General features: G+C 36.6%; 2 protein-coding genes across 3 annotated transcripts in view; both read left to right on the plus strand.

Annotated features, from left to right (window-relative positions):
* Positions 1–6,140, plus strand: part of LOC125835017 (probable alpha,alpha-trehalose-phosphate synthase [UDP-forming] 9) — a 205,919-nt gene extending 199,779 nt beyond the window's left edge. The window contains exon 5 of the mRNA XM_049514155.1: positions 6,131–6,140. The gene's annotated coding sequence lies outside the window, so the exon portion shown is untranslated. The remainder of the gene's footprint in view (positions 1–6,130) is intronic.
* The window catches only part of LOC125835014 (AP-1 complex subunit gamma-2-like), a 49,663-nt gene that overhangs the window by 330 nt on the left and 27,986 nt on the right, over positions 1–21,347 (plus strand). For both annotated transcript variants that reach the window (XM_049514153.1, XM_049514154.1), the window contains exons 2-9: positions 2,735–3,037; positions 3,315–3,456; positions 4,658–4,831; positions 7,340–7,519; positions 8,302–8,456; positions 19,524–19,614; positions 20,016–20,179; positions 20,438–20,492. In XM_049514153.1, coding sequence (XP_049370110.1) covers positions 2,735–3,037; positions 3,315–3,456; positions 4,658–4,831; positions 7,340–7,519; positions 8,302–8,456; positions 19,524–19,614; positions 20,016–20,179; positions 20,438–20,492 — 1,264 coding nt within the window. The remainder of the gene's footprint in view (positions 1–2,734; positions 3,038–3,314; positions 3,457–4,657; positions 4,832–7,339; positions 7,520–8,301; positions 8,457–19,523; positions 19,615–20,015; positions 20,180–20,437; positions 20,493–21,347) is intronic.

Consider the following 21,347-nt stretch of genomic DNA (forward strand, 5'->3'; position numbering starts at 1 on the left):
TGTACCAACTTCCACATTTTCCCGCATTGTCATTGTCATTGTCATTGTTATTTTTCTTAGTTGCATAATTCCATTGTTTCATAGAGGATCTATATGGTCCACCTGACTAGTTTGGAATTGAGGATGATTGTTGTTGTGTATTACTGGTAATTGGTTGGTACCCATGTTTGGGTTAATGTTGCATTTATTTAAGGGATATTTCAGGTAATATGTTACTTGGTTGTAAGGGATTTAAGCTTGAATTAATAATTGTCTTGTCACTTTATTTAAACTTTTTTTTTTTTTTCAATTTCTTCTTTAAGAAATTGTCCATGGGGTTTATTGGTTTAGTGCTTTGCTGAAACACAACATTTCAGAAATGGTTGACGTTGCATGGTTTAAGCTTAAAGTCTGGAACTGTGTTGGTTCTGGGCTTAGTTAAGAGAAAGAGGGGACTATTGGAATTGGATGTTTGATCAAAATGCAAATGCTGATCATACCTATACTGGACAGTGGACACAAAGGGTGTGTTCCGCTTGAAGGAAAATATTTTCTAGGAAAATAAGTGGATTTCTTACTTATTTTCTTTTGTTTGGTTTGTAAGCAAAACATATTATCCTAAAAACATTTGCTTATAATCTAGACAAATACAATGGAAGTTGGGGGTGAGGGGTGGGGTGGTGGGGATGGGGCAATGGGGGTAGGGCTGAAGATAAGGTGTGATGGAGGGTGGGGAGGACAGAATCAATGTGGAATACCATTTGTGAAACTTGTTGTCCATACTTTCATTAGGGAAGCCATTTTCCTTATTTTTAAGAACTTAATTTCCTAGAGAAAATGTTTTCCAAAGATTTTGTCCAGCTGAGCATGGAAAAATTGGATTTTTTTCCAAAGCTAACACACCCAAAATCTCAAAATCCATGATCCGGCGTCCTTTAAAGTTAAACCATGAAATATGGTGTTGAGTAGATGACCTGCGCAGCTATGAAGCAATAATATCATGCAAGTGTTATGTGATGTGGCTCCCTAGAATGCAGTATTGTAGTGATTAGTACCATTAGTGGCCTTAATTCTATTAACTAGATAGTTATAATCTTAGCTTTTGTCTTTTACCACCAGAAAGACTAGTTTTATAGCAATCAAAATTTAATTGCTTGTTTTTTCTCTACCCTTTCTTTAATTCTCATCATTGGATTGTTAGTCTTAGACTTTGCAATCTGGACAAAAAATAAGAAATAAAGATCAGCCACATGTTCCTTTTTTTGTATCTATATCGAGATAACAACAACATACCAAGTATAGTCCCACAAGTGAGGTGTATAATATCAAGATATGTATGGAAACTTCCATCATTATTTTGTTAGCACAGGAAGCTTCATAGTAATCCTAGATTGCTGATAAATGAAACATATAAATGCATTCACCCATTTTCAGATTGTTCTGTAATGCCAATCTGAGAGAAAGATCAAACTGAAGGATCCTCCCAATGTGCCACGTTGTCTGTTCTTTTGTCTTATTGCTTGATATCATGTTTACATAGTATTCAAACCCTTTGGTGGTGGCTTCTCTAAGAGCTGGTTTCTTCTTTTCCTCGATGACTTGGCCTTAGAAGTGAGAGTGTGGACATCGTCGCTTGTTATGATGTTGGATTTTCCATAACCTTTATATTTAGTGTATGGTGCTTTGAAAAAATTGTTGGTCACTAATATAAAATATGGCTAATAAGTATGAAAGTTGGGGTTATCTGTATATGATATTTGACTAGCTATGGAGGAATGATATTTCAGATGTAAGGATTTGCTTAATGTAATCTAGAGATTCGAAGTTATGAAAAAATGTGTTTTTTCATGAGTCTATGTGATTGGTTATTCTTTTCTACACTGAAGCATGCTACTAGTTCTTGGCTGCACGAGCTGGCAGCTCACTCAAACTTGTTTGGAATTGAGGCATAGTAGTTGTTGTTGTTGTGTTTGTCTACACATTATTCTGCGAACTTGTGGTTTTAGTTTTGTCCAAGTTGGCAGTTTGCTAGCTTCTTTTTTGGACTCCCATTAGTTTTCACAAGAGTTGGTAGTTGGCAGGTTATTTGTTTTAAATTAAACCAAACTGAACTAAAAGTTTTTACTTAATATAAAAACACTTTTAGCTTAGTTTGGTTTAATTTAAATGTGTTCTGTTTTCTACATATTCCAGGTCACATGTAACACTTATACATATGGTTTCAGTTACCTCTGGATTGATGGTTTTACAGCTTTGTTGGCGCCTCTGCAGCCTTGTCGTATAGCAGCATCACACTTGACATTTCATCTGATATAGAATAGATCTGTTTTTCTTTCTCTTTATTTAGCTGCATGATGCTTTACATTTCATCTGATATAGAACAGTTTTGCTATTCTTTCTCTTTATTTAGTTTTGGAATTGTTTCTGATGGGTAAGGCAACAGTGTGGATGTATCCTAAGAGGTGTAACCCATTAAAGATTATTTTATTCTCACAGAAAGTGTTCAGGAAACAGGAATTACCTGCATTACAATATTTTTTTGTGAAACAAGATTTCTCTTCAGCTACTGACTGACTATATCATTTTATTTATCCCATCCTTGCACAACCATTCCCACAGGAAAAAGAAAAAGTGTGTAAGGATTCTGATGCTAAGTTTCTGTGGCAGATTATGTTTGGTTAACTAAAGATGCTTAGTTCATAAGATAGCGTAGATGTGATAAAGATGATGATGTACCCTTATTATTCCGATGCAGGGACATGATTCGGGCTATCCGTGCTTGCAAAACTGCAGCAGAAGAGCGTGGCGTAGTAAGAAAGGAGTGTGCTGCTATTAGAGCTTCAATCAGTGAAAATGATCCAGATTATAGACATCGTAATCTTGCAAAACTAATGTTTATTCACATGCTTGGTTACCCTACACATTTTGGTCAAATGGAATGCTTGAAGTTAATTGCATCTCCGGGATTCCCAGAGAAACGAATAGGATATCTTGGTCTAATGTTGCTGCTTGATGAAAGACAAGAAGTTCTAATGTTGGTTACAAATTCTATAAAACAGTATCCATTTCAGACTTACTGCTTTTATTGTGGTCTTTCTTTAATTTCTTTCTTTCTCTACATTAATAGAAGTCACTTGAATAATTAGACCAAATTAAAATGATTGAAGAGAGAATTGCTGGAGAAGGGTTTTTTCATATCTTCTCTTTTGTTTCTTTCAAAAACAAGTTGATTTGTCCCCCCAAAAGAGAAAAAAATAGAATAAGAAAAGTCTATTGCTGGTCGGTTCGTTCGGAAGATGGAATTTGATTTTATGAGATACCTTAACTTTTAATAGAGATCTAAATCACACCAACCAATATATTGTTGGACTTGCACTTTGCGCCTTGGGAAACATTTGTTCAGCAGAAATGGCTCGTGATTTAGCTCCTGAAGTTGAAAGGTTACTTCAGTTTAGAGATCCTAATATCCGAAAGAAGGTAAATCTTATATCTCTTGCTAATAGATAAAGTTCTTTTAACTTGTTGAAGTTCCATTCCAATGTGAAGTTCTGTGGGATTAAGCTTGCTCACACAAACTCGTTAAATTTTAATTTCTTAAAGAAACATTGATGGATCAATTAAAGTTGAGGTCCATCTGTACAGAACTGGGGGGATGGTGAGTTAAAAGGAAAAAACAAAATGCTTAACGCATTCGTGGAAACACTGATAACTTAATAGGAATTTCCATGTGTTGTGTTAGAGAAAGTGAACTTGCTCAATTTTATTATGATGTCTGAGCCAATCTGTGCATGAGAAACAAGGAATTTATCAGGAATTTCAGGATTTGTTATTAGAAGGTGACTTTTCCTGACCAACAGTAATATGGAGACTGTTCTTCAGATCAGCACTTTGCTGGTTTGTAAAATGTTGAGATGGAGTCTTTATAATTGAAGCCTTCATTTATGCTATCCTAGATTGTGAAATTTGTATTATACTTTTAGCAGAGCTGTCATCAAACTCCATGTAGGAATTGGGAATAAATATGGATGAGAAATTGACAATTGATTATCCTAGGCAATTAAATGTTCTTGCTTGACATTGATCGCTTAACAGAAAATTGACTCCAGAATCAAATTAAATACGGGGAAAAGCAGACTCAGACTACTTTTGCTTAGTTTAGTCACCAATGCAGACCATTCATTGTTTTATCAGTAGCTATTACCATTAGGTCTGTGGGCATATCTCATCAGATCCTTTTGGAACCGTGCATTTATATGAGTCCTTCCCATAATCAACCGTATTTTTTTTTTTTGTGAACTATCATTTGGGCTCCACTAAGAAAGGACTTCTACCTCCAACTGTGATGTTGGAGGTTGGAGTCACCAAGGAAACAAAGTGGGAAAGGGCCACTATTTACTCCTGCATAGGAGGGCGGAGAAGAGGGGTTTGGTTATGGTTGGGGTTTGTCATATAAGAAAATCGATCCTCTTGGGCTCCAATTCTAGTTTGCATTCTTCCTATTTCTCTGTGGCCTCCTTTGAACAAGATTGACTTATGCATATTATTCAAAGTAATCCATCGATCTTTAAGTATTCTCTTCTGTGTATTTAAGTACTAGTGGTCTGATGTGTCTTTGTTACTCACATATGTTTGTTACCAACATCTATTCACTTTACTTTGGTCTACTGGTCTACTGTAGGCAGCACTTTGTTCTATAAGAATTATAAAGAAGGTCCCAGATCTAGCCGAAAATTTTGTTAACCCTGTAGCTGCCTTGCTAAAAGAGAAGCACCATGGAGTCCTCATCACTGGTGTCCAGCTTTGCGCAGATCTATGCAAAGTTAGTACAGATGCCCTTGAATATTTTAGAAAGGTAAGGTTAATATGGACAACATTATCTTTTGCTACTTGTACATTCTGTCACTAGGAAATCTGTTACCTTGATATTGCTCGTTCCTTCTCATTTTTGTGACATTCTGCTCTTGAATGTAGTTCTGAGAAACTATTGTTAAGAAAACAACACATCTTCATTTTAACTGGTGTACAACTCTAAATACAGACACAGTTACGTAAAGAACCAGCATTTTTTTCTTTCTATAGCTCTTTCCAACTCTAGTCAGGGGACTGATCTTCTTAAATTAAATGCGGGAACCTGGGCCCAAAAGAATATCATACGATAATCAAAATTGATGGGAATATATGCACTGACAACTATGGTGGGAACCTAAGACCTCCCAGCCAACCAAAAAAAAAGGGGAAAATATAGAGAAAGGGGAAAAAGGATGGTGGAAGATATTCTGATTGGTATTAAGATTTCCACTTCCATGGTCTTACTCTATGTACTTGTTTGGAGCATGACGTTTGTGATGGTAACTCCAGATTTTACTGTCTTTTATGTTAGGATTCTGAGTTTCTTTGCCATGTGAAATAGTGCTTTTTGTCATTTAGGGCTTTGACGATATCATTCTTGTGTCTACTACTGTTCTTTTTCCCACTTTTGGTTCTACAAGGATATATTTTGTTTACCCTTTAAAAAACAAAACAAAAAAGAATTATTTTGTTTACACAAAATTCCTTTATTTGCTGATTTATTGCTTGTCCAAATTTAGGGATCCTTTTCTTTTCTTGATAACGTTGGGAAAATCTGTGACTGGTACTTGTGACTAACTGGTTTGTCTGAAAGGTAAGAAAGGAATGCCAAGAAGAAGTTCTAGAAATTTCTGTTCTCTTATTGGGTATGCTAAATGGAATTTATAATCCTCTCAGACCCACAAAATTTCTCACTAGATCAACAAAATCTCTTATTTTCTTTCCTGTTCTCTCTTTCAGCCCAAAAAGGAAAGTTAATACTTTTCTACTACTCTTCCCGTTTTCCCTCATTTTGTTTCTCTTCCTTGCTCTGTCCTTTTCTAGTCTCCAAACCAAAGGGTAATAATCTGCTTTGGTGCGTCAACCTGTCCTTTTCTAGTCTCCAAACCAAAGGGTGTCAACCTGGTAAAAAGTGGAAGATGTTCCCCAAGGGGCTGGGGTGGGGCGCCACACTAGGAGAGACATTTTGTTATAAATTAAATATCGTTTATTAATTTTCAAGATGGTTCCTAAACTATAAGCCTATAAGAGGTCATTTGATTGCTGGTTAGGAGGTGATTTATTCATGTATTAAATCCTGCAGAACTTGTACATTTTTTGGTAGCATTTTTTTGGTATGTATAAAATTCAACACACCAAATATGGTGTTTGAATAGCAATTTAGGATCCTGCGTAACTATGCATGTATAAGTTGTGGGAGAATCTATGTATTATTTTCTACATGATAGAAGATGGAATAACTAATACATTAATTACTAAAACCTGCATAACAAAATCCTACATAACTAATTCCTGCATAACTAATACTTGCATAGCTCTAAACCAGCAACCAAACGACCCGTAAGTTCATTTGGGGTTTGTAAGCTACTGTCATTCTCCTGTCAAGCCTACCCAACTACCTGTACCAGAAGATATTCTTTCTAAATGCCAAAGTGCATATGAAACAATAAGAACTCTTACTCTGATAAATCCTCCCAACCTTCTGTTTCAAATGCCTAAAAGAGGCATAATGGGCTAGATTTCCATGCTGCTTTCGTTCCATGTACATGTTTTGGAGCAGAAATGCTTGGTCAACCTATAATCTATTTTTTTGCTTGTTGTAATTTTGAGTTTGCAATATTTTTATGGAAGTAGTATTATTTGCTGAGATTTCTGCTTTCCAGAAAGTTTGTTTTATCTGACCTGTTAAGTTAGATTATGATAATATGCCTCTACTTTTATTGGTCGAAGAATGTTAATAGGATCTCGTCCAATCTTTCATTCTGATTCTTCCTTTCTACACCACTAACTCTCTTTTTGGATGTTCCAACTGAAAAGAATGACTAAACTTGCACAGGTAATTTCTTAAATTCACTTGTGTAATGATTGATTGGGGTGAAAAGACAAGAGGTGGGACATTATGAAGTAAAAGAGGAGGCATAATTTTGTGTCTCTTTGGTTAAATATGAGGTATAAGGGGTAGTGAGTTATTCTTTCGGTGTCTTGACATCTCTCATATTGAAGGGGAGGGTGATGTAAATTTTGTTTACTTATCTCCTTTAGACCAAAAAACTGGAGGTAAACGATGGACGTTTTTAGCCAATGGCAGTAATCAATGATCCCATCTCCACATTTTTATGCCTCACCTTGCCTTCCATTGTATTAAACATTTGTTGATATATTCTGTGCATAAGCTTTAAACTTAAATGCGTATTTGAATTATGAGATAAGATAAGATTTAAAGGTTCATTTCAGTTCAACTAGGCATTTACATTTTCTTTTTTGTTTTGTTTCCGTTCATCTGTGGTTATAGAAATGCACAGATGGTTTAGTGAAAGTGTTGAAGGATGTTGCCAACAGCCCGTATGCACCTGAATATGACATTTCCGGCATTTCAGACCCTTTTCTTCATATAAGATTGCTCAAGGTTTTACGTGTTTTAGGCCAAGGCGATGCTGATGCTAGTGATTCCATGAATGACATTCTTGCTCAGGTCAGTTATAGCTCAGTGATCTATTGAAGCATATGTGAATGTCATGGAGTTGTACAGTTTTGAATTTTTCCGAATGCTTTCCTCATAGGCTTGTTTTGTCAACATTTTGGCAGTTGATGTGTGAATCTTGCATTGGAATGGCCTATTCCCTTGATTAGTCTGTAAAGATAGAAGAATGAGTTTTTTTTCCTCTATGTGTGTACAAGATAGACAGATTGTTGTTGATAAATGATTACTTATAGTCAAGGATAAAGAAAGCAAGGTATATTTGTACTTGATAATGCTTATAGTCAAAGTTAAAGAACAAGTGTATATAGTTACTTTATGTTCACTGGGTGTTAGATCACGGCTCTTTTCATTTCATTTTGTTCCCTTTTCTCATTGAAATCTTTATTAATACTCACAATCACCCTGCTGGGCTAGCTATCTTTATTTGGAAAATTTATTGTGCGAATCCTCGATGAGGATACTGAATGAAGCTAGTAAATGGTTGTGTTGAGCATATGCATCACATAATAAGTTTTTTCACAGTTCAGAAACTCTGATTAACACAAGCATCATAGCAAATACAACAATCTGAGGCTATTGTCTCTTTGTTTTTTCTCCTGGCTAATTTTGACAACTAATTTGTGGCAAGTTGAACTATGTTACCATCACTGAAACTACTATTAACTGTATGAATAAGAAGAATTGGAATTCGCTTTTCATCAGGGAAGTTATTATGTATAGTGAAAAATAACATTTTCTTATTCATTGTCTAACAATTTTAAATTACTTTTTAGGTAGCAACGAAGACAGAGTCAAACAAAAATGCAGGCAACGCTATTCTCTATGAATGTGTTGAAACCATCATGAACATTGAAGATAATGGTGGTTTACGTGTGCTTGCTATTAATATTTTGGGAAGATTTTTGTCCAACCGTGACAATAATATCAGGTCATCTTCATTCATCTAGTTAAATTTTCTTCCGAAAATTTGTCTGGGTAATCTTCCAATTTGTTGGGACTCGTTTTCTGTGTCTTAGGATTGCACCTTAGAATATTCTTTGGTTGAAACCGAATTAATCGTTTTCAAAGTTTGTGCACCTTCAATATGTGATTTCTTCCTGAACATCCTCCAATTGTTTTTTCAGATATTTTGGGAAATGAGTGGTATGTATTATTTCTTTGCCTGCCGCACACCTTGAATGTACAAGTTCTTGTGTTATGATTCTATTGGTGTTACATCAGGAGTGGAACTAGAAAAATAATTTGGTCCAAACCTATAATTACAAAGTGGCAGAATATCTAAAAGCTCCCCTAAAATTTTGCATGGATTATTAGTTGCTATATGTGGTGATAATTATGCCTGAACTTAACTATTTGATAGTATTACCCCCCTCCCGGATGATCTCATCCCAGGGAAGTGGCATGGACGTGCCTGGCTTGCCATGTGGATTTTACTTTCCATGTCTTATTTCATTTAAATAAAATATTCTTTTACCTTTTGAAATTCATTAATTTTTTAGGTCATCTTTTTCCGGTCAAATTTGTAAAAGAATTTGCCTAGAACTCCCTTATTTAGGCTAAATTTTTTTATTTTGCTAAAAATGATGAAGTTTCAGTTAATTATTTTTACAAATTTGGCCTACAAAAAAAGTCATTGCATCTAAAAAGAGATATAAAAGAAATACACAGTTAAAGCTTAGTTGCGTGGACTCTTCACTTTTGATGCTGCACCCGTCTCGGATTCTCCAAAAATACACTACTTTTGGCGAATCCGACACGCACCCGTTGGCACTCTTGAAGAGTCCGAGCAACATAGAGTTAAAAGTTTATTATTTTGGCTAAAAATAATGAAGCTCTAGACAAGGATGATTTTGCCAAAAAAGAAAAATACACTGTTGAAATAAAAAGAAATTGCATCTAATTAAGAAATAAAAAAGTAGACAGTTGCTATGTCATTAGTTTTGCTATAACTTTTTTATTTGGCAAAACATACTAGAGCTCTAGTCTAGTTTTTTTTTTTTAATTGATTTCACCCGAAAACAAAAGTACACGGTTGAAATAAATAACTAGTGCATCTAAAGAAAAGATAACAGGAAATACACAATCTGTTCTCCATTATTTTAGCTAAAACATTTTTATTTGGCTAAAATGGAGTTCGAGCCAAGTTTTTCACAAATTTTGAACCCAAAAAGAAAAAAATACATAGTTGGGACATATAGTCATTGTATCTAAAGAAGAAATTAAAAAAAAAATCAAAGTTGAGGTAAAACATGCATTGTATAATAAGATGATGAAAGAAGAAGTTCAATATCTCCCAGGAACAGAGCCAGCAGCCATGCAGATTAGAAATTGATCGATGATTGAGGAGAGGGAGACACCAAATGTGTTGAGAGAAGGCGTGTCAGGAGAAGTAACAGTAGAAGTTGAGCAGCAGTTAATAGAAACAACTGACAGGGAGTTGGGGGAGAAAGAGACCTACAATATCAAAAATAGATTAATTGAGGTTGGGGAGAGAAACTCACTATAGTAGGGGAATGGGATATTGAGGAGGCAGAACCACTGCAAGTCCAACAACAACAATCAATAATATGCAAGGAAAGGGAAACATCATTGTGGGTGAAGCAGAATATAATAAAACCGGACAAAGTGCTTGGAGCAGATTTTCAAGGACATGAAAAAGAAGCTCTGGAACTACTTCTACCGGTGGATAGTTCTCGACAAACCAGAAGAATGGAGAATGTGAATTTCTGTAAGAACACAAGATTTAGAGGCTCCCAAGAGCTGAAGTATCTTGTGTCTTTTGATGTCAAATTCAACATAATGGGAATAGGATAAAAGGAGATCGGTTAAGAGTTAAGTGATAGAATAGAATGTAGATATTATTTGTCTGCAAGAAATAAACTAGAGGGGAATTTATCTGAGGAGGTGAAACAAATTTGGGGAGGAAGGTGGGTTGGATTTGCTCGCTTAGAAGCTAGTGGCACTAGGGGGGGTATGCTATTGGCTATTGCTATGGGATAGCACGACAGGGAAGGGAGAAATCTTGGAAATAGGTGCTTACTCATTAAACTGCAAATTGAGGCACAATTGCAAGACTTCTCTTGTCATATCACTGTGGTATATGCCCTAACTGCTACATAGAAAGACGATTAGTATGGGAGGAGATAGGGAGGCAGTAAGGGGTCTGATGGAAGGTCCTTGGGTAGTATGTGGGGATTTTAATGTGGCCAGATTCATCTCTGGAAAGAGAAACTGTCTAAGAAGATCAAGGGGGATGAGAGAAATCTCTGATGTCATTGAAGAGTTGAAGCTGATAGATATACAACTTGAAGACAACCATTATACTTGGTTCAAAGGGGATAACCAGAAGATAGCCTCTATGATTTACATAATCTTGTTTTCAGAAGAATGAGATGAAAGCTTCAACAATTTAAACAAATGCCTTTGCAGAGACTAGGATTTGATCACTCACCTATTGCCTTACAAGGAGGACTGTGGAACAAGGACAAAAAACTACTTCAAATTTGAAAATTGGTGGCTTGGCACAGAAGGATTTAATGATAGAATATAAGGAATGGTGGAGCTCTTTCAACTTCTCTGGAAAGTCGGATTTCATCCTTGCATCCAAGCTTACAGCTCTAAAAAATAAGCTTAAGGAATAGAGCAAGAGTGAACAAGGAAACTTGGGAACAAGAAGAAGGAATTTACTCAATAAACTAGCAAAGTTTGACAAAATAATGAAAGAAAGAAAGCTTACCGACGAGGAGACAAGAAGGAGGGCAACAAGTTTGTTGGAATACGAGGAATTGATTAAAAATGAAGAAATCTCTTGGAGGCAAAAGTCAAGGTCATTGTGGCTAAAAGAGGGTGATAGAAACACCAATTTTTTTCACAAAATTGCAAATGCACACAAAAGGTACAACATTGACCAACCCATGATTTAGGGGGAATTATCTCAAGATCCAGGAAGAACTGAAGGGGAAATTGTGGAATATTACAGAAAGTTATATTTTGAAACCACAAGCTGGAGACCAACTTATTTGTTTCCTGTCCCAGACTAACAAATGAGGAAAAAGAGATGCTACAAAGGGATTTTGAGGAGAGTGAAGTTCTGAGATATCTAAAACTATGTGCAACAGACAAAGCACCTGGCCTAGATGGCTTCACAATGGGTTCCTTCATAAAATGTTGGGTGATACTGAAGCAAGACATCATGCTGGCCTTTTAGAATTTCCATGAGCACAAAAGGTTAGAAAGAAGTCTTAGTGCCACTTTCATAACTCTCATTCCAAAGAAAAAAGGAGCCAAAGAGTTGTGGGATTTTAGACCAATCAGTCTGATAGGCAGTATATACAAGTTATTTTCCAAAGTACTGGAAGAAAGGTTAAAAAGACGTGATAGCCAAGTTGATTGATCCACAACAAATGGCCTTCATCAAAGGTTGACAATCATGGATGCAGTGCTAATAGCTTATGAAGTTATTGACTCCAGACTAAAGCAAAAAAAATCCTAGAATCTTGTGTAAGCTAGGCATGGAGAAGGCATATGACTATGTTAAGTGGGAGTACTTATTGGATTCTATGAGAAGAATGCGTTTTGGTTAAAAGTGGATACAATGGGTCAAATACTGCATCTCAACGGTAAGATTTTCAGTGCTTATCAATGACTCACCGACAAGATTTTTCAGTGCACAAAGGGTTTAAGACAAGGAGATCCTTTGTCACCCTTTCTCTTCTTAATAGCTATGAAGGGTCTTAATAGCATGATGAAAACAACAAACATGAATGGGTGGCTCAGAGGATTTGATGTGGCCAAAATTGGAGAAAGGAACCTAAGATAACTCACTTTCAATATGCTAATGATACTATGATACTGTGTGATGCTGAAGAGGATCGACTCAGGACCCTGAGGGTGATTTTGGTACTTTTTGAAGGAATTTCTGGACATTAATTGGAGGAAAAGTTTCCTCTGTCCTATTAATGAGGTGCAAAACATGGAGATTTTGAATGTAATCCTAGGTGGGGAATTAGGGAATCTACCCACCATCTATATAGGAATGCCATTGGGAGCAAAACCACAATCAACTGAAATATGGAATAGTGTAATTGAAAGGTGTGAAAAGAAATTGGCAAGATAGAAGACTCAGTATCTCTCTAGGGGAGGCAGACTAACTCTCATCAACTCAGTCCTTGATTCACTCCCAACCTACATGATGTCTATTTTTACCATTCCAGATGGGGTTATTAATAGATTGGACAAGGTGAGGATGAAGTTTCTCTGGCAAGGAAACAATGAAAAGAAGGGTTATAATCTGGTTAAATGGGAAGCAGTGATAACTGGCAAAGGACAAGGGGGATTGGGAATCAAGAACATGAAATTCCAAAGCAAGGCCCTTAGAATGAAGTGGTTATGGAAGTATAGCAATATGAACTAGACTCTACAGAGGAATGTGATTAATGCTAAGTATGAAGAGGAAGACCACTGGATGACGAAAGAAATAACAACACCCTATGGAGTTGGTTTATGGAGGTCTATCAGAACATTATGGAGTGAATTCAAAACCAACATTAAGATTAAAGTGGTAAAGGGGCTAAAACTGATTTTTGCAAAGATGAATGGCGTGAGGCAGGAAGACTGGAAAATTTGTTCCCAGATATTCATGCACTAGTCTCTCATCAACAAAAGACTATTGTAGAATTTTTGACACCCCGTGGATGGAGATTCAACTTTAGAAGGCATCTAAATGACTGGGAGATCCGAGATCCAAAGAGTTGCATATTTCTTCAATACCATCGAACAATTTAATGGACCGGAGGTAGGTTAAGATACCTTATGGTGGAAAGGTAATAAGAATGGCCAGTTCAAAGTGAGTAATGCTTACTGGTGGATGAATCAAACACCTCAATGCATAAGCAACTGGCCATGGAAAGGCAGCTGGAAAAACAAAATTCCACAAAGTTGCCTGCTTTATTTGGTTGCTAGCCAAGGAAGCAGCTCTTACCCAAGACAATCTAATGAGGAGAGGGATGCCACTCTGTCCTAGGTGTTTTCTTTGTGGGAAAAAGGCTGAGACAGTTGATCATCTATTTCTTCATTGCAAAGTCCCTGGACAGCTATGGAGGATTTTCTTAAATTCCAAAGGTATCTCATGGACTATGCCTGGAAAGATTACCGAAGCAATCTAGAGTTGGGAGGAAGCTGGTGTGCAAGCAAAAAACAGATATAGATGGAGAATTGTCCTTGCTTGTATCTGCTGGACAATTTGGAAGGAGAGGAATGCTAGATGTTTTGATAGCACAGACAATAGTGTGCAAAAGATTAAAGCTAAACTGCCTTTTCTTACTATGTTTTTGGTGTAATCAAATATATTCAAATGACACTATCTCCATACTTGATGTTCTAGATTCAATTTAGGTAGGAGTTAGCAGGATTTTGAAGTAAAATTTGTAAATATGGTTTTTAGTACAACCTATGTACTGTTTGTGAGAAATATACGAAGTTACCTGTTAAAAAAAAGAAAAAAAGAAATACACAATTGTAATAAATGGCTTTAACATATGTTTGTTCTTGAAAAGAAATTTAAAATGCTCTCAGGCACAAGAATCGAGGTCAACCTGCCTGTAGCTTGAATTTCAAATTACTTTCCTTTTCTGGGGGGATTTTTCCGGTAAGATGTTAAAGTCTTGCTCAACATGGGAAAATAGCATTTACTACAATGCTGGTTTTAAGTCGTATGAGATCACAAAATGTCAAACAGAGGCAGAATCATGGTTGGAACAGAGCAGATACTTATTGCGGAGAGTTAAAATCAGCCATAAAGTCCTGAGATGGCTAACAACAGTATTTATTGAAGTGTCAAAAGGAACAGGGGAAGGTAGTTAGGAGATGGAAAACAAAAGACTACTTCTCAGAGTTTTTTTGCACTCTTAAAAACAATGAGAATGTAAGATACATCAGCTTTATAGCCATACAAGGACAAAACAAAGCAGTAATTATTACACCTTAAACTACTTTCAGAGGGGGATGGGGGAACATTGCTCACAAAATAGCAAAGTTCATATATGAACCAGAAAGAATACAGGAGCAGCAGCAAGTGTCTACTAAGAAACTTGAATCTTCATACAAAGATGCCTTCAAGTCTAGTAGATGGATGACGGAGAGCACAAAGAAGGCGAAGATACAAAACAGAGCAAGTGGCATCAAGATCTCTGGAGAGATGAAAACCTCCGACAGGGATCTAATGAACAGGTGCATAGCCGACAAGTTTCAACATGGCTCCTCTGGAATGCCACAACTGGACGATGTGAGAAGATGGGCAAGTAACACCTAGAAGACAGACAGAGGCATCAGTGTATATGCTATGAATGATGGCATGTTTCTGTTCGAGTTCCCGTCACGGAAGACATCAGAGCACGTTATGGAGGGGGAATGGTCTTGGAGGAGAATGCCACTGAAGTTAGAATGGTGGAAACCGAACTACCGGATGCTGGCCAGCGGAAATCAGGAGGGACTGGGTATGGATCAGAGTTTTAGGGATTCCTCTGAATCTGTGGTCAGAGGAAATCTTCAAACTTATCGGAGAGAGATGCAGAGGCTTATCGAGACGGAAGAGGAGATCACACTGAAAAATCATCTTCATTGGGCTAGCATCAAGGTGAAGGGAGATGGAGCAAGAGTTCCGAGAGAGATAGAGGTTAACAGTGAAGGTTTCGTCTACCAAATTCCGATATGGTGTGAGACGCCGGTGACAGTAAAGAAAGAAGAGACGAAGAAGGAGGGTTCAAGGTATTGTCCAGAGGACAATAGAGAGCATGAATCCTTTTTGGTGAAAGAAGTGACATTTCCACAACATGAATCCTTTTGGTGAAAGAAGTGACATTTCCACAGCTGTCACATGTGGGGACATCCAAGGAAGGTGGCTTTTTGAAAATTGTAACACATGGTAAGGGGGAAAGGACAAAGGGCTAGTCTCAGCAATTTTGGGCCAAATTAAAAGAACAGATCAATTGGGCCTACTGGACCCAATTGCTATTTTCCCAAATAAAGGCTCTAATTCAGAAGACCAGCTGGTGGACATAATAAACATTGAAATATTGGCCAATACACAAGACAACACAACTTCTAATAGCGGTGAAGAGATGGGGAACCTGTTGGGAGAAGGAGAAAGTCGAGCAATTGATTGTATACAAACGAAGACAATTGCACCATTAGAAGTTGAGTTACAAGTCAATCACGGAGAAGAAAGAGAGACAGATCGAAACAAATGAAGGGGAAACAGACAGAATAGCAGAGGAAGCAAGACCTTTAAAAATTCAAATGCTAAATGAAGAACCACAGTGTCTTAGCCCCTCAGAATGGATTCAGCAGCATATTATGAGGCTGAGCACATAATTTGGAGTAGATTTCAGAGGATGTGAAGAAACAGCAAAAGAATTATTTTTGAAGATAGACAACAACAAGCAGGAAAGTGCAGAGAAAAAAGGGGACTCGTCAATAATAAAGAAGAAAGGGGTGTATGAGTTGAAGAGGCTAGTGATAGATTCCAATTTCATAAGTAATGGCAGTAGAAGTAGGGGGGGATATCTAGCCATCAAGAATGAGGTCCCTCAGATCCAGCAACTAGCAAATATATTGGGATGCAAAGTGGAGCATTTGCCTATCATACACCTGGGCATGCCCCTGGGTAGCAAACACAAAACAATGGAGATATGGAATGGTATTCTGGTGAAAACGGAGAAGAAACTTGCTAGATGGAAGGCGCAATACCTATCCCTAGGGGGTAGATTGATCCTCATAAACTCTGTTCTGGACTCTTTACCAACCTATGTGATGTCCTTGTTTCCAATCCCAGTAAAGGTGGTGAAAAAATTAGACAAGCTTAGAAGGAACTTCCTATGGAAAAGCAATAAGGAGGGAAAGGGTTATAACTTAGTCAACTGGAAGAATGTTCTTCTTAGCAAAGAAAGAGGGGGTTTAGGGATCAGAAATTTGAGGCTGCAAAATGAAAGCCTTTTGATGAAATGGCTGTGGAGATACACTGAGGAAGATGCAGCTCTCTGGAAGGAGGTTATAGTAGCAAAATATGGAGAACTAAATCCCTGGTGTACAAAAATCACCTCTGAACCATATGGGGGTGGGGGTATGGAGGACAATCAGGAACCTATGGCCACAAATGGAAGGAAATGTGTATATTAAGGTGGGTAATGGAAACAAAACTAAATTTTGGAAAGATGGTTGGATAGACCAAACCTCTCTTAGAGAACTTTTTCCAGATTTGTTTCTAATCTGTGAGAACCCTGATGCTAGAGTGAGTGATTGTTGGACAGAACAGGGATGGGACATATCTTTAAGAAGACTACTTAATGACTGGGAGGTGGAGAGGGTGGCAGCGCTTCTGGAAGAACTAGCTGGAATGATTATAACTACAACAGCAACAAACAAGATCCTGTGGAAACATAGCAAGGATGGAGTCTTCTCAGTCAACAATGCCTACAAAAGAGACTAATGGGGATGACAGGGGCCCCAAAATATAATTGGAACTACTTTTGGAAGAGTGACATTCCTACAAAAGTAAAGTGTTTCACCTGGTTAGTGATAAAGAGAGCATGTTTAACAGAAGAAGTTCTACAAAAGAAAGGCACACAACTGGTTCCTAGGTGTTTTTTGTTCAACTTGACAGGGGAAACAAATAACCATCTCTTCCTGCATTGTAAGTTTACTGCTCAAATTAGGAACTTGTTTCTCAACATCACAAGCATGAACAGGACAATGCCAGAACATACATCAGATCTGTTGAGCTGCTGGATTAGGAGGGGAGGCAGTAAGAGTCAAAAGAGATGGTGGAAGCTAATATCATCATGTGTATGGTGGTCAGTCTGGAAAGAAAGAAATGGAAGATGTTTTGAAGATAGATCCAATTCCATCCACAAAGTTAAATGGAATTGTATAGTATCTCTACTTTTTTGGTGTAAACAGCTTTGTATAGATGATATAGACCAGATTATAGATTTGATAGGAAATCTGTAATTATCCCTTTTTGGAGGTAGCCAGCATACCCTTAATGCTGAAGAATTCAACCTTACCCGTTTCAAAAAAAAAAAAAAAGCCATCAAGAATTAATGAAGTTGAACATAGTATCATGGAATGTGAGGGGGCTAAACTGTGCAAAAAAGAGAAGTATGATAAAAAAATTGTTGCAATCCTGGAAGGTTGATGTAGTGTGTCTACAGGAAACTAAGTTAGAAGGAGACATTGGAAAAATGATAAAGGAAGTGTGGGGAAATAGATGGTTGAACTATGTTCAACTAGAGGCTAGTGGCACTAGAGGTGGAGTAGCGATCAAAGTGAAAAACGATATTTGAAAATTGGAGTTGTGTTTGGCCATAAATATAAATTGGAGTTGTTTTTGACTTTTTGTGAGTAATTTGGAGTGAGAAAGTGAAAACACCTTTTTATTGTTTTTTCATATTCTTGAAAGTCTGAAGTTGAAATAGATAGAAATAGATGAATTAGAACTAGTAGATTTGTTAGGATCTCTGCAAGTGGCTTCCTCATACTCTTGTTGTTTTTGCTTCTTTTTGAAGGTCTCCAACGTATCCTTAATGCTGAGGAATACAATGCTACCAATTTAAAAAAAAATAATATTTTTGAAGTTGAATTCCGTAATTTTATGGCGAAATGTGAACTCTGGAAAAAAAGTAAAAGAATTTCATGGCCAAATGGCCACTCAATACGTATTTTGGTGGTTGCAGTGAATTTGGGTCTGTATTGAGTGCTATTCATTCTGTTATGCTTGTTCTATTCGTGTTTTAATTAGTATCATCTATGTGTATCAATTGTTTGAATTATGATAGTTCTATAAACAAATTGTTTGGTATCTTTAAAATTTTAAAGAAAAAATATCAAGGAGACCAGTGTCAATGGCGAAAACCTTTAAAAAGTGCTCCCAGGTGTATTGGGCTTCAAGTGCAGTTAAAGCCCGGGAGAAATGAAGTAAAAATAGAAAACATATATATGTAAGAAATTAACAAATTCATTCATAATGTTTTCCTTAACAATTAATATATCTTTTTGCCGATTACATTTATTGTTTAGTACCAACCGATTCAATATAAAATGCATGGGCAATGAGGCACATGTCTTAGTCAGTTGCCTGCTCTGAAGCGCAACTTAAGGGAGGCAAATGGCCTTCCATGAGTTTTTCTGTGCTTCAGCGCGTCTTAAATGAAGATGACAATCGTTACCAAGTGGCTTGAAGTCTAGAAAGCTGGAGTAAGGAACTTAAAGAAAATATACTCATTCTGTTCAAATTAATATGATGCTCTTTTCATTTTGTCATGTTCCAAAATGTTTGACACGATTCCTTTTCATAAAACTTCCATGGTAGCTAAGAATAAAGATTCATCGAACTACTCAAAATTTAAACTTCAATATGATGTATTATACTAACTTTAACTTCACTTTAATTTTTTTTTTTTGATTATCACTAATATAATTTTTAAATTAAATTAAAATTTCAATTCCATGAGTGGTTGGATAACGTTGTATAAAATGAAATGAGTTGGTAATATTTTTCATGTGTTCCTGATGTAAATGGATGAAAGCTACTCAATGGTGAAAGGGGAACTCTTTGGTAATACATAAGACATGCCACCTTCCATTTCTTCCTCAATGCTGTACCTTTATTATGTGCAGTCAAAATGAGACATGCTTTTGTCTCAATACATCCCTGGTTTTGGTATGATGTGCATGTGACTGCAACCTGCATGGAGGTTCAGTACAAAAATTTTCATGCTGTCAGTCAGCTTACCTTTATTGCCACCTTCAGATGCTCCTGATTGTGTTAAACAATCCTGAAACAAAATCTGTTTAATTTTCTTTGTTTGTTTTTCTCTCTTTTGGGGGAAGGGAGGGAAAAGGGGGTTTCCTTCTGTGGATTGAATGCCATTTTGGCTGCGTAATTACTTCTATTCTTCTGCAATATGCTTTTCATTTTATTGAGGTTCAATTATTTCAGATATGTCGCCTTGAACATGCTGATGAGAGCTATAGCTGTAGATAGTAAAGCAGTACAAAGGCATCGGGCAACAATTTTAGAATGTGTGAAGGTATACTGCCTTTATATTTTATTGTTTCTTCTCATAAACCATAACAATTTACTGCTTCACGTTTTTCCTCTTCTTCAATCTGTGTTCTTTTACTCTCACATGGAGTACCTTCTACATAATACATCTCCAGCGTATGTTTAAAATTGTTCTAGCCAGAGCTTTTCATGATTTGTGCTCTAGATATGCAGTACTCTGGGTTTATAAGGTCCGTCGTAAAAGTTATGTAGATGCTGCAGGGGAATGTGTAACACATACATATATACATTATTAATGGCATCTTTTCATGCTGGTACCTCCGTTATTATATGGTTTCTTGAGTTGAAATGCAAATGTCTGACATCTTTTCCCAAAGTTCACATTTATCATTTCTGTTGCGACTTATGTGCTTATTTAATTTTCAGGACTCCGATCCATCAATTCGTAAAAGAGCCCTTGACCTAGTGTACCTATTAGTAAACGAAACCAATGTGAAGCCATTGACCAAGGAGTTAACTGAACATCTCGAAGTAAGCGATCCAGAGTTTAAGGGCGACCTGACTGCCAAAATCTGTTCCATTGTAGAAAAGTAAGTCAATACTGAATAAGTGTCAAACTTATCATCTCTTATTTTTGTAAAAATTCACAGAGAACTCCTGCTTTTGAATATTCTGGAAATAGATCTTTTGGTTGTTACTTTGCTATTTCCTATTTTTATTTCTGTTTATTTTTCTGGCCGTCTCCAAGGGGATTATTGTGTTGTAATATGATTACATAACTTTCCTGAACATGTGGGTTCATTCTCTTCAAATGCATCTTGTGCTTACAACTGCTTATGGTGAACTAGGTTCTCCCCTGAGAAAATTTGGTACATTGATCAGATGCTCAAGGTCCTTTCTGAGGTATGCATAAACTGTTAGATTCATAAATATAAATCTCTTTTTCGTTTATTCAATAAATTTATATATCTTGATTATCGTTTAAGTCAATAGTCTATGGTGCTCCCATGTGTTTATTGTTGGTGTGCAGGCTACAATTTGATTTTAGTTCTGTGGCAATGTGATGTGGTGTTTCTAACTTTTAAGCCATCTTGTCTTTCCCTTAATGACCCTTTTATGTTTTATTACCTGGACAGGAATGTAGCTAACTATATTCTATGCGCCCAACTTTGGTAATGCAGAGGTTACAGTAGTACGGAGTTTTTATTATATGTGACGGCTTTCCTCTTAATTGTGGAGTAAAAAGCTCTTATTAAATTTCTATTAGTGATTGCTGATTCTGACAAGTTTACCGCCATTTCACAAATATATGTTAGTAGGATGATCCTTTACAACAATAACAATTATGCCACAATTCCAGATTAGTTGAGTTGGCTACATGAATCCTCTATATCAATTTTTTAAAATTTTTAAATCAGGTAACATTTTGTATTCAAGCTAGTACTTAGGTAGTACTGAAAAACCATATTTACAAGAGTGAGATCAGATACAGAGTATGCCAAAAGTAAATCAAACCTAGATGGTATCTAGCACATCTAGGATTGATTCTGTATCCCCAGAGTATAATTTAGTACACCTAAAGCAAAATAACAAAATACAGTTTAGCTTAATCTTTTGTACTGAATTGCACCTATCCTCGAAGCATCTATAATTTCTTTCTTTCCAAATTGTCCACCATATACATGAAGGGATGATCCTTCATCTCTCTCTGTTACTGGCTCCAGCTTCCTCCCAGCTAAAAAGAGTGTCAGCAATCTT

The sequence above is a fragment of the Solanum verrucosum genome, unplaced genomic scaffold (genome assembly GCF_900185275.1).
Source record: "Solanum verrucosum unplaced genomic scaffold, falcon-dt-bn FXZP01000058.1, whole genome shotgun sequence".
Taxonomy (NCBI): Eukaryota; Viridiplantae; Streptophyta; class Magnoliopsida; order Solanales; family Solanaceae; genus Solanum; species Solanum verrucosum.